This window comes from Strix uralensis, chromosome 4 (genome assembly GCF_047716275.1).
Source record: "Strix uralensis isolate ZFMK-TIS-50842 chromosome 4, bStrUra1, whole genome shotgun sequence".
NCBI lineage: Eukaryota > Metazoa > Chordata > Aves > Strigiformes > Strigidae > Strix > Strix uralensis.
In genome coordinates, this window is record NC_133975.1 from 54,279,958 (window position 1) to 54,293,054 (window position 13,097).

Genomic DNA, 13,097 nt, shown 5'->3' on the forward strand with positions numbered 1-13,097 from the left:
GGCTGATCACTTGGGGAAATAACCTTTTTACAAAGTAAAAATAAAATCAGTGCTGTGTCAGAATAGAAATTTATTTATCCTCTTGCAGAGATGGATCCCTCGCAGTCAGAGAGTTACTCTGCTCAAATATATCAGAGTACTTAAGCTGTGGAATTTGGTGTTTAAAAAATGAATAAATAGGCTATGCACAAGAAGAATGGCTTCAAATATTAAAGTTCTTGCTGAGAAAAATGTACTTTGTGCATCCTAATGGGACAGAGATGATTGCATAATGGCACACTTTGCCTATAGCTTATTTTCTACATAGAGTATCTGTAATCTTAACAAAAGATAGATAGACAGATAGATATCTAGAGATAGTTTAAAAGAGCAAACAGCTTCAACACCCAGTAATCCTTCATGCTGTGATTGCATGCACCTGTTTTTGCCTCAATACTGCTTTTCCATAAATTGTGGCTGGCTGCTGATATGAAATGACTGCATAAAAATCACAGTTTTCCACAGATATTAGTTTAAATATTTAAATTAACGACTTCCAGCTATTTTTGCTCTCTTCATCACTTTCTCTCTAGGCAACAGATAGTCTTAACTCAAATTAATACAGATGAAAGCAACAGTCTAATAAAGACAATTTTGCTTTAAAAACCAATGTCAAGTTTGCATTGGTTTGCATCTGTTAGCTATGGTATCTAATTACCAGCTAACAGTAGTGAGTTAAGCTAAAATCCCAGCTTCCCTACTATCTTTTATCTGACTTACACAAAAATTACAGAGGGCTATCTTCACGGGATTTTACTTTGAACTGGAATTAAAGAACACACATTGTGTTTGGGTTTTATTTTCTTTTAGTGAAAACAAGGCCTTTTTATTCTTTTCCTATTAACATCTGAAGGACCAAGTTGTATAAGATGCATGGAAGATTTCAAAACCGTGTGCCCTGGACCCTGCCAGCATGGTGGAAGTGGGCAGTACAGCACCATGGGCTTGTACCCTTGGAGAAGGTAAAAGAGCCCCTCTACTATCTCCTCCCTCAGCCAACCTTGGCAGCTCATTGCTGCCATATAATAACTTAGAACAGCACTGGATTGCTTGTTCTCAGCCTACAAATACTTCAGAGACAAAGGAAAAACACCTCCCCCCCCTTTTTTTTAATGGAGGCTATTTTCTGGTTGATGGCATTTTTTTTGCTAATATGCACAAATTTCTCCAAAATGCACTGTTCTCTTCTGCATGTAACAATGTGCCTATTGTTGACGCTTTCTTTTTTCCTTTTTCCTGGTACAAAAGTAATAATCATGCTCCAGTGTAGCAGGACTCCAAAGAAAACCTCAATACAAACATATATTTACATTCAACCATGTGCATTATAATTTCTGAACTCACATAGGCTGAGGTGTAGGAGCAGAAACACAAGTTGAAGCATCTTGACCCAAAACATCCCAACACTAAGCAACCCAGAGCAGCAGTACCTGAGCAATTCTCTGCCAGGCTGGTGCTACTTACAGGGAGCAGGAAGAAGAGAGGTCATCTGCATAGGAAAGCATGAGTATAAGCTCTTAGCAGCTCCAACTTTTGGGTCAAAGCCCAGTCTTCCCTTCTTTTGATTGAGGCACGTGCAGCTGAGAAAAGATGTTGGTTTTATTTTTTTTCAAGTGCCAGGAAAAAAACGTGCCAATGGTTCATGTTTTACTTAAAGCTGCAGTTGAGACTTCACAAAGAAAATCTGTGCACTTTTTATTTCTGGTTCAGAGGATTTACATGCTCTTTCTAATGATCTGGGCCTTCAGCAGTGGGTAATGCTTCCCAGTCCCCAGCTTAGTGCTCATGCAAAATTGAAGCACTTTTGAGGCAGTTTAGAGTCTACAGATGAATCTCAATGTGCAGGCAAAAAGGAATAATGGTTGTTTAGCACTTCACTAGAAGAAGCTGAGGAAATTATGAAAAAAAAAAAAAAATCTATTGAACTTCAAACATCTGGGAAGCCAACCGAGAGCATCTGAATTTTGAACAGTGTGTTTACATGCCTTTTGCATAGCAGGGGGGAGGGGCAGGGAAATGAACAATAAATGGGTTTATGTGTAAATTTTTATATAAAAATGTACACCAAGTTGTTTATCTTATTGACTTAGTGACATATACGTGTGTGTATATATATAAAATATGTATCTGCACATGTACTTATGTACCACACCCACTCTGCGTGGTTTTGAGAAGCAGAGACAATGTGAAAATGCCTTACTTCTGTGAACTTAATGCGATGACACAGTTCAGTGGCTAGTGCAGCTATTGTGGGAACAGGGACAGTCGCAACGTGACACAAGGGGTCACTCGGGAGCCTTCCTCAGCAGTTGTTTTCCTACTTTTTAGTTCACGTTGTGCAGGAACAGCAGGTTGGGGGAGAAGTGTAAAAGCCTCACCGTTTTTTGCTGTTGTGCATGCTAGGGATGGCATTTCACAGTCGACTTAGGTATTGAAAAACAATTAAAAAGAGAAAAATTAAAAGGCAAGCAGCTGCTTTCAAAGTAGCTTTGTCCAGTGCACTGCCAAGTGAAGTGACTTTCTCCAGAGATGAAGCTCTGGGAATTTACTGTCTGCTCCCCCATCCAGCACGTTTTCAGGGCTGTGCCAGGGCAGCAGTCAAAACAACAGCTCCTGAAAGCCAGGAGATTTTTCTCAGTTTGCAGCAAATAAAAGAATCATTGCAGGAAGGCATGTGAAAAGGCAGCCTGGTGGTCATGAAGTCATTTGGCATGTACATGTTTCTGGATACAGCACAGCCCATGATCCTCATCAGCTACAGCGAGGCACCAGAGATGCAAGCAAGTTGCTCTACAGATCTGTGCGACTTTGACATGAAAAAAGACCTTTTTCATTATGTAAGAAAATGCCATCAATAGTATCCCTGTAATTCTGGTTGTCCCTTTTTTTTGTGTGTCTGCGTACCCACTCTGACTGAATTCCAATACTGGTTTCCACCGTAGTTCAAGAACAAAAGGATTAAAACTAAGCCCCAAAGCAAGCCTGATCCACTTCTAGGCATCATTATTCTTCAGGCCTGGCAATCCTTCCTCCTCTTCAGCAGAGGCCACGGCAACCAACCCAGGTGCAATGTCAGCACTCATTACAGAAACATCATTATACAAGTCACTGGGAAGCCAAAAGCAGCAATCAACCAGCCGAGATCCTCTCTAAAATCAAAACCTGGGAGCAAATAATAGAAGAGGCTGCAAGGGCCTAAAGATCAGTATTCAAGGGGAAGAAGAGACACAGAAGAGTCTGACAAAAGACTCCCTTTCTGCTCTCACAATCAAAATATGAAGAGAGATGAGAAGTTATGAGGAATTGTGAAATGCATCCCATCAAAACCTGATGAGAAGGAGCTGTTCATAACCTTGCAGGTGAACGGCAGTCCTGCTGCTACCTACCATATCACACTGCTCATTTTATGTATGAATCAGGAATGCATGGGAATGACAAAATGAGTACAGCCGGTGAACCTGCAAAGGCAGCACAAAATTAGAGCTTGCATGGGTCAGAGCTGCATGTGACAGCCACCTCTCTTTCCCTTACACATTAGTGATGATTTGGTACCCTACCCACATAGTGAAAAAAGCCTCACTAAAAATCTGATGATCTATGTGCAATTGTTGTTCCATACAAATGGCTTTTCTTTTTTTTAAAAAAAAAAAAAAAGGATTTCTCCAATGTAGTTTTAAGCAATAGGAATTATTCTTCACTGTCTAATGAGCTAATAGAGGAAAAAGTAGAAGATACTACTCAAGTAACTGAGATACAAGCTTACACAAACATCAAGGGACTCAAGACAAACTTAAATGTCTGGCACAGTCATCAAGATCCCGATGTTTCTAAACAGTGTTACACCACATTTCCAGCGACTGCATCAGACTATAACTTGTTCTTGTTCTCATTGAAGAAAAAGTAAGGTATAATTTTGACCTTCCATTTCCATTAATATTTTCAGGGATTTTTGAAAAGACACTACAGACCTATTAATCCTACTCATTCTCATATTTAATTAACTGAAAAAAACTACATTTACAGGATGCAAGTGTTCCTGCCCTTGCACAGCCGGAGTGCTACTGACTGCAGCACTTTTGTTTTACAGCACACAAGACCTTGGCTCTGCTCTTCTTTTCTGTTTTCCATTTAGGCAAGCGGATGCAGGATGGAGAACCTTTGGGACCCACTTCCAAACCAAGTTGATACTTATTAGCCTTTCAGGCACCAGACCGCCCTCACCACAGGGGCTCCAGATCCCACACAAAAGGCGTTCAGCTCCAAAGGAGCCAGGGGACATGGATTGAAAAAGGAAGCATTGCTGTGCAAAGTCATGGCTAGTCTGAAGCTGTGGTGGGTGGACTGATGTCTGAAGATGTCTTTTGGGGAATTGAGATTACAAGTGTGTAACAAAGGGTTTAATGAAGGAAAAACTTGGAGGGAGATAAGGTGTAGGCTGGAAATATTCAGAGGCGTATCTTCAAATGCTTCAGATGAATGCACTAAGCATCCACATTCCTCTTATTATTATTTTAAATAACTTTATTTCCTGTCTCAAATTTGTTTTTCTGGAAGCCCACAGGAAAACTTCAGGACAATTAGGCAAACAGCTGCAGATAGGAAGTTAATGCTGCAATAGGAAATGAATAAATATCCCGAAGCTTTTATCTTTTGGTCCCAAAGCACTTTGCAGAGGTAAATAACAGGGACGTTGAGTGATTTGCACAGAGATACATGGTGAATCCACAGAAAATTTGGAATAGGCAAATGACCTTTCCCATGGGTCCTCCATTACTCAGAGGAAGAGCGTGAGCAGAATTAACTTGCAGGAAGAGTAGCTCCCTCTGGGCTGCCGTGTTAGCATCCCTGAATACCCTGAAGGATAGAGCAAGTGCCAAGGCTGGAAGAGCCAACCTCAGCCAGTTGAGCAGCATGAGGGGAGAGGGTTCATGAGGTCCATGGCTGCTGTCTGTAAAGGTGGCAGGGCAAAGAGCTGCTGGAAAGGACAGCATTAGCAGAAGGACAGGTAGGTGACAATGGCTGTAAACATGTAAAGAAGGTGTTGAGGTCTAAGAGCTAGAAGCAGCCTTCCACAAAGACTTACAGAGACAAAACCCCACATACAACAGTTTGATTAAATAAGAAATTACTGATATGTTAATATATGTATTATAAGTGAATATTATACTCAGTAGAGTCTAAACTCAAAAACCACAGAGTCTTTTGCAGGCTTCTATACAAAAAGATAATCTCCCTGGGTTTGGGGGGTGGTTATGTATTGCCTATAAGCAGATTTTCCTCTGGAAGCAAGTATCTGGCCCCATTTCTTATTCTGTATATAAAAAGATTATTTCCATTCTTTAGGTCAGGACTGATCTCAGCGATTTCTCCACTAAATTCAACAAAAATAATCACCATTTCGAATTTATATGCTAGAAAATGGTGATTCTTTGACTCTCTGTGAATGTCTGTCTTCTGAAGCTTCCAAACCAGCTTTTTTTCTTACCAAAATATACCAATTCCTCAAGATAAAAGTGGAAACTTTGCCTGCTTGCAAAAAATGTCTGCAGTAGCTTTGTTGTCGGGTACTCCCTTGATCTGGGTGTGCTGGGGACCACGTTCCCAGCAGTTGATTTTGAAAACTCAAACTGTGAGAAGATAAAACATCTCTTGCAGTGGTGATGGGCATAGGGCTACTCCTCCTTGGAAGAGCAGTCTGTCAGGCCACGGGCAGTGATAAGTAAACATAAGATGGCTGAAGTGACATAAAAAATGGCTGCAACCCAAATCTCAAATAGGAAAAAAGTGTGGGTTTGTTCATAAACTTTTATGTAAGTAAACAGCCTGTATTTACTTGGAGAATTCCAGTTCTTCAGAGATATAGTTGTCTGCTCCTTTCTGCACCGGCTGCAGTCTTTCAGGCCATACATATAAATGTGTTTCACTTACAGCATCCTTCCAAAGAGGGGAGAGACTTTGAATTCCTAAAGAAAATGGACTGTAGTATCAATTCTAACCCACATCTCAAAACTATTAATAGAAGCATTTGGAAAGAGATACACAGATATGTTTCTAAATTTCCTTGAAATGAGTTGGATTAGTGCAGTGTTGAAGAAGCAGAGCTAAAAATTGGCAACATGTTGCTGAGAAATAATTATTTTGAATCAGGGTACTTGATGTTTGTAATGGATTTGATCCAATGATAAATGGAAAATAAAATCACTTCTGACAACAGTGGAATGAAAGCAATCCTTATTTATGATATGTGGCTACCCTTACTAACATAACCCCAAGGTATTCTACCCCAGAGAGTCAAAATATTGCAGGCTAAGTATAACTGCAGCATTTAGCATCACTTGTCATCTCCTTAGTGAAGTTAATAGGGATACTGGCCACATTTGTTCAGAAAAATAGCTTTTTTCCTTATCTTTTGGCCTCTTGAAAAATAATACAGAGAATTTGGAGGCTACAGAAGGTCAAGAAGCAAAAAAGAGATTAAGGAAGGAAGATGTGCAGAGAGGGAAAACAGCAATAAGGAAAGGAGGATCTGTGAGTTAGAGAAAACAAGTAAAACACTACCCCTCCACATGCCTCTCCCTGAGCTGTGCTTACCTGGGGGTAGGGGGCACTTGAATTTTCTGTTTGGGCTCCCAGATTAAGTTCTTCAACACTGCTATTCAAAGAAGTGCTATACTTAGAAACAATAGATTATTTATAAAAAATAGTAAGACAAATGAGCACAACTTCTCAAAATGAGAGGCTGTATGATGATCTTTGCTGTACAATCAAAAATCCCAGCTTAAACAATGTTCAAACAAGTTGACGTGACTTTTGTCATTAGGGCAATGCACCCTTCTAAAATGTGGTGTCACAAACACCAAAATAAACAGCTTTCATGAGATGTACACACAGAGAGTAAGATAAAGCAACAAAGCATTGTGTGCTGGAAGTGGTTTTCCTGCCTCTATACATGGCGCCAGAAGAGCAGACAGTTGCTGTGGAGGTTTTCCCACTGCTGTCTTGGCCACAAAATCTTGTAAGAGCTGTTTCAGAGGCAAAAAGGCAGACATCAGTATTTGATCTTTCTGTCCAGAGGGTGATCTATTAAAGACTTAGCTAGCTGGGTACCTGCTCCCTTGAGAGGTGGCCAAACCCACTGCTAAAGTCACAACCTCCTATTCACCAGATCAATGCTGATCCTATGTCAAAAGCCCAATCTCCTTTCACCAAATCTGCAAATCATCAAAAAATACTGTATGAACGTGGAAAGGTAATGGTAGGAGGTAACCACAGGAATCACAGTGGTGGCTATGTAAAGAAACTGAAACAAAGAAGTCTAAGATTCATGTCTGAAAAGACAAGCATATTCATCCACCTCAGTGTCATTCAATAAACCCTCCTCATCAGACAAAAATCTTATTCCGATACAGTTGCTGACTTTATTGTTTTAGTTGTTTTGTGGGGAACAGAGAGTTGAAGGGGCATATGAAGGGAAAGTCCTTGGAGCATTCCATCCTCCTTGCTGAAGGCTGGGTGGCATCAGGGATGCTCCTGGGGGACATTAGGTCTTCTGAGAGCCTGCTTCTGAAGCCAGGACATGGGAAAAAGGATCAGCAACTTCACCTGCTCCTTAACAGATCCTCCCTCACCATGCCCTTCCTCTGAGATTGCACAGATAAACCCATTCATTTTGCATTAGCTGGAGCCTCAGGCCAAGCTCAAGAGTCCTTATTCTGTCTTGCTGCTATTTGGGAACATGGAGGAGGTGATCAGCAAACTCCCTGAGCCCTCCTCTCCCTAGCATCTCAGCAAAAGAAGGCAGAAAGTGTAGGCAAACAATAATGCCGGCTGAATAGCCCAATATGTCTATTTAATTAGCACTTAGAAGAGTCCCAAATGTTGTTTTCTCCTTGCTTGAAGGAGAGAGAAGAACATGTCACTGGCATTGCAGAGGGCAAGAGGGGTTTTATAGATCATTTTGCCTTAATAGACATGGAGAAGGTATTACAATGCATATCCAAATTGAAAAGACAAAACCAAAGTCCCTGTAGTTCTGATTTTTCTCTGTCGTACATCACTGGGATATGGGGTTTGATTTAGCAGCATTTAATCTCTCTGGAAAAATTAAAGGGGTGCAGGATGCTGATTTTCTATATATCCGCAACTCTTCCACCACTGCAGAATTGGTGTGCTTGTGTGTCTGAAAATATTTCTCCATAAAAAGCACACATGCAAAATAAAATCTTCTGCCATAGTCATTTTCAGAGGTACAGTAATTTGGAAAATGTGCACAAATCGCTCGAACAATTATCGATGCTACTGAGCTTCCTGCCCTGTGACAATGGAATTTTCTTGCCCCCAAAAGCATCAGTTCTGCAGGGTTCCTTTTACTTTCATTGCTGTTATCTTTTATGACAGTCAGCCATAAAATCAAATGTGTTCCCTCAAAACAACTTTCATCTTTGTTTTTTAAAAGCAGTGTTCTTATTCTTCACATATATTTTCCACATTAATGGGAAAATATTCCAGTAAAAACATAAAAAAGACCATGCCCTGCCTTGTATTTCATGTACATAGGAAATGAAAGAGTCAAAGATGTGCACTAAAGATTTTCAAAGCACCCATTTGACTTCTTTATGAAAATGCTTAGCCTTTTCCATAAAAAAGAAAAATTCCAGTGAGTCTGAGGATTAAAAAACAGAATGTAATATCTTTTATGTAAAGCTTCTGGCTTCTCAAACTCGATCACTGGATATTTTTTTTTGTAAGGCTCTCTCTTCAGGCTAATTTAATTAAATAAAGTGGTACTAGAACACCCTGTCACTATTACTGTTCTCATCCTTTCCAACCAGAAGGCAACAACTCCCACAGAGTCCCTGTGCATGTTCTTTACAGCACTGCTTTACCTACTGTTTAAAAATATCCCACAGTGCAAAGTGCATATAACTCTTAATTTGTACCTTTTCTGTTACAAAGAAAAAAATATATACATAGGAAAAAGATATAAATATTTAGTTTCCTCTCTTAAAAATTAACCTTCTTACGATATTCAACATTTCCATCCAGCAGCTCACTTCAATGAGAGCTCAGCTGCATTCTCATTCCACCTCTTGTGCCACTGGTATTGCTGTGCTGTTGTCTCCGGTTTTATCAATGACGGAAACAAATTTGCCTTATAAGAAGAGTTGATCATCTCTACATAGATTTCATTCCTGGGCACAGGCTCAAAGTCCATGAACACATAATCTTTTGCAAATCAAAACCTATTTCTCTCTTTCATGCATCATTTACAATCCCAAGATGATGTACCGCTAGCATCACACCTGTATTTTACTCCTTTCTTCCTGATTACCCGTCCTTTAGAAAAGAAAGCACAGGTGACCTTTACTTTTTTCCTCTCATATATTTTGTTGTCTGTTTCGTTTTCCTTTGCTTTGCTTTTTTACCTAAAGAACTGAAAGAGAAAGCCTGGTTCAAAAACGGCAGCAGGAGACTGCCTCACCATGCTGCTCTTCTTTGTATTTAGGCAGAACAGACCTTAAGAATGGTAAAATATCAGGAAACAAGAATGCACCCAGTTTTTAGTTGCTAGGATTACACAACTGACCCAGTAGAAACACTGTGTAACCAAGACCCCTTTGAGCCCTGGATTACCCACGCAAAGTCTAGACCTACCCTGATTTGTGGACGGTTTCTCCAGCCTCTCTAACTGCAAGCTGGAAGCCAGCAGCAGTGTAAGCTTGGGCTGCTGTCCTTACGCCACCCCCTGAGCAGCTCAGTCACTACTGCTGTGCCCTAGGTTACAACTGCTGCACTAGCTAGCCAAAAATAGCAAGAGAATCCAAAACAGACTCAGAAGCAGTAGAGTCAAAGGGCTATGCCAGCCTGACTGGTGCAAGCTGCCAAGCCGATAGCTCCTTCTTCGGGCACCAGAATGAATCCTCACAGTCACTGTCTCCTGCAACTTTTTCTCCAGCTCCATCTGCAGGGGATATATTTTCCTGAACTTCCATGGCTTTGAAGAAGATATTATTTTACCATTACTTTAAATACATTGTTTACCCGTTCCTAAATTAACTATGTGCTATGAGCCCTAGATTCTCAGTCTACTTACAGGAAGGTGCACAAACACTACAACCCTGACATGCATTAACCAACTTTTTGGCAACAACCAGGTTGACTGACAAATTTAGGTTCTGATGACAGTTTCATTTTAACAAGCTATTAGTGAGACTGGGTTTGTGATTCTTGTGCTAATAATGTGATGTGCACAGCTTTTGACACCCTCCTCCCCCCCAAAACTCCAGTAGATTATGTTAATCTCTAATTGGATATGGGCTTCATTTGCATATAATTGCTGCTGTTTGTTATGCAAAACTTTTGTCCTGTAATATATTCAGATGCATCTCTTTTCAAGACTGGCCTTCAACATTTGCAGAATTCAATCTGCTTTACCACATCATGAAGTTTTTCTATAATGAGATTTTTGAGAAAAAAGAATAAATTTTTCACTTGTAGTGAAAACACCTGAAACACCTGAAGCCAAACATTTTCATGTTTCTGCAAGCTGATGCTAATAAAAGCTTAAAAAATTAACACAGTGATAGCTGACCTCTTGCTTGTCCTTCTTCATTCCAGTGGACTCCCATGGATGAAGAAAATTGAAGATGTATTAAGTAACAATAATTTGGTTTTTAGTTTTTCTGCTGCAGTCAGGTTGTTGGAAAAGCCAATTGTTACGAAAAAATAAACAGGCCCAAAGTTTAATACAGATTTTCTCTACTGCCTTTCTTCCTACACCCACCTTCTCTTTTTCAAGCTGAGAGCACCACAGTACTGTTAAAAGCTTATGCTTTTGATCTCTGTGCAAATAAATGAGCTGAAACAAATAAAACCCAGTTCACAAGAGACTTCCAAGACATCTGGTGGAGTTATTTTTCTAAGTAATTAGACCAAGTGGTGGTGTAATTCCCAAATGAAAGGTACCTTCTTGCTTGGTATCCAGTTATTTCTCAGACCTATCAAAACAGCAGTAAGTCCCCGCTTCTCTCCCTGCATGTGACTCAATCTCTATTGATTACCAGTCTTCCCAAATGGGAACAATCATATCTTTGATTTATGCTGGTTTACTACTCAAGTTTTTAAACCTTTTGTTTCTTTTTTTTTTTTTTTTGGTACTATGAGGGTTGTATTTTTCTTCCACGAATGTCAGTGGGATTTCTGGTATTGTCTCAGGACGGATGAGGTGCATGTGTGGTTTTTTTTTTTTTTCCCTTCCCTTTTCTCGCTAACCTACTGTAGTTCTCCTTCACACAGGCTCCATGGAACAGGCAGAAAGTGTAATGGAGTAACAGCCAGGTGCTTGTTCTGGATCAATAGACTGCTCTAAACTGTGCCCAGGTGTGCTTTCTCCTTCTTTCTTGCTGCAAGCTGATTAAATTTCTCCCTTTTTTCTCAAATCTCCCCAAGAAAACATCATTCTAGGAACAATCCAATTGTTTTTCGGCACTTTGGGGAGTATGTGGTTCTTGGTCTGTGACTACGATACAGTGCAACCACTGGGAATTTGTGACACTGGAGAAGTGAACAGGGAGTAGACCTGGCTGAGAAAGCAATTCCATTTTGCTTGTGCACAGTTCTGCTGCTTTTTTTTGTTTCAAACTCAGGTAGGGTGCTATACAATCATGTTTTACTAATTGACCTGGATGCAGACATCACTTCTGTGCTGTGGCAGCTAATGTTCAGTAATGCCATCTACAAAATTCACAGCTGTAACAAGAGTAAAGAAAAGTAGCTGCCATATGAAATACCTGCTAGATTACAATGGTGGGCTTGATATTAATGCTTTTTAATCCTCATTCCTCCATGACATAACACAAACTCACCAGAGGTTTCATCTACTCTCTCATCCACCACATGGTCCTTCTGATGAACCCATTCGCTGTTGCACTTAAAATAGATCTGCGTAGCTGGGCTTGCTTTGCAGTACAGATTCACAGGCTTGTTCTTCACAATGTAAGCCTCTTCAGGTTCGATGAGGAAGTGGGGCAATGGCTCTGGAGGATCAGATGGAAAAGTTTCTGGAAGTTCATGAAAAAAATCATCATCTGTCGAGAAGAGAAAGAAAGGACAAATGAAACAACCAAAATTCAGCTGGCAAACACAACCACTTCCTGAAAATTTCAAAAAGAGCATACTATTCTAAGAAAATGTTATCTTAGGAGCATTCCTAGACCAAGGCTTAAATGCGCTGCTGTTTTCAGACTAGAATAAATTGTTCTTTACATCCTGAGCTCTCTTTCCTCTATGTGATGTGACAGGGATGTGCACACTCACATGTCTGGGAACGGTCCTTTGTTATCATCACCGGCAATACTAGCAATAAAACATTATGTTAGCGCTTGGGAGAGTTGCCTGCAAAACCGTAAAAAGAAATAATAGAAACTTTTGGAGGCTTCAAGGTCACACTTTTCAATAGTGACTTATCGCACTGTTTAATCAAGTGCATGCACATAGCTAGTATTGGCTGAGGCTGATACAAATAGGAAATAGCGCCTTTCGTTTCAGATGAGCAATTTGAAATCTGCTCTAAGGGCAAAAGACTAAATCCAAGTTCAGTCTGTGCCTCTTTGTTCATATTGTGACTCTCTTGCTAAGACTGCTAATGAAGGTGCCAAGCTATGCTTTATTTACTTCATTTGTAGTACACTGGTCTGTGCAGTCCTCACTATAGAGAGGAATCGGGAGCTGGGACAAGGGGCAGAGAAGCTGTGAGAAGATGACATTTTGGGCCAACACGGATGCATGCTATTGATGTAAGGAACCTCTGCACCTCTCTGGTGCTGCTGGTAATGAATGAAGTAAATGTAAGAAGTCTGGAGAAGGAGGAAAAGAATCCAATGCACAGGAGGCAACACTGAAACCACCCAACAGACATACTTCCCTTTCTCTCTTCCTCCCTCTTCCCAAATCCCCCTTTACAACCCCTCTGTCTTCCACATCAGAAGGCACCAATTCAGCAGAGAATAACCCTCTTCTCATCCACCTCCCCACCCGCCATCAGTGCACAAGAACATCCA

General features: G+C 40.5%; 1 protein-coding gene across 2 annotated transcripts in view; it reads right to left on the bottom strand.

Moving 5' to 3' along the window:
- The window catches only part of UNC5C (unc-5 netrin receptor C), a 266,275-nt gene that overhangs the window by 89,538 nt on the left and 163,640 nt on the right, over positions 1-13,097 (bottom strand). For both annotated transcript variants that reach the window (XM_074866782.1, XM_074866781.1), the window contains exon 2: positions 11,904-12,125. In XM_074866782.1, coding sequence (XP_074722883.1) covers positions 11,904-12,125 — 222 coding nt within the window. The remainder of the gene's footprint in view (positions 1-11,903; positions 12,126-13,097) is intronic.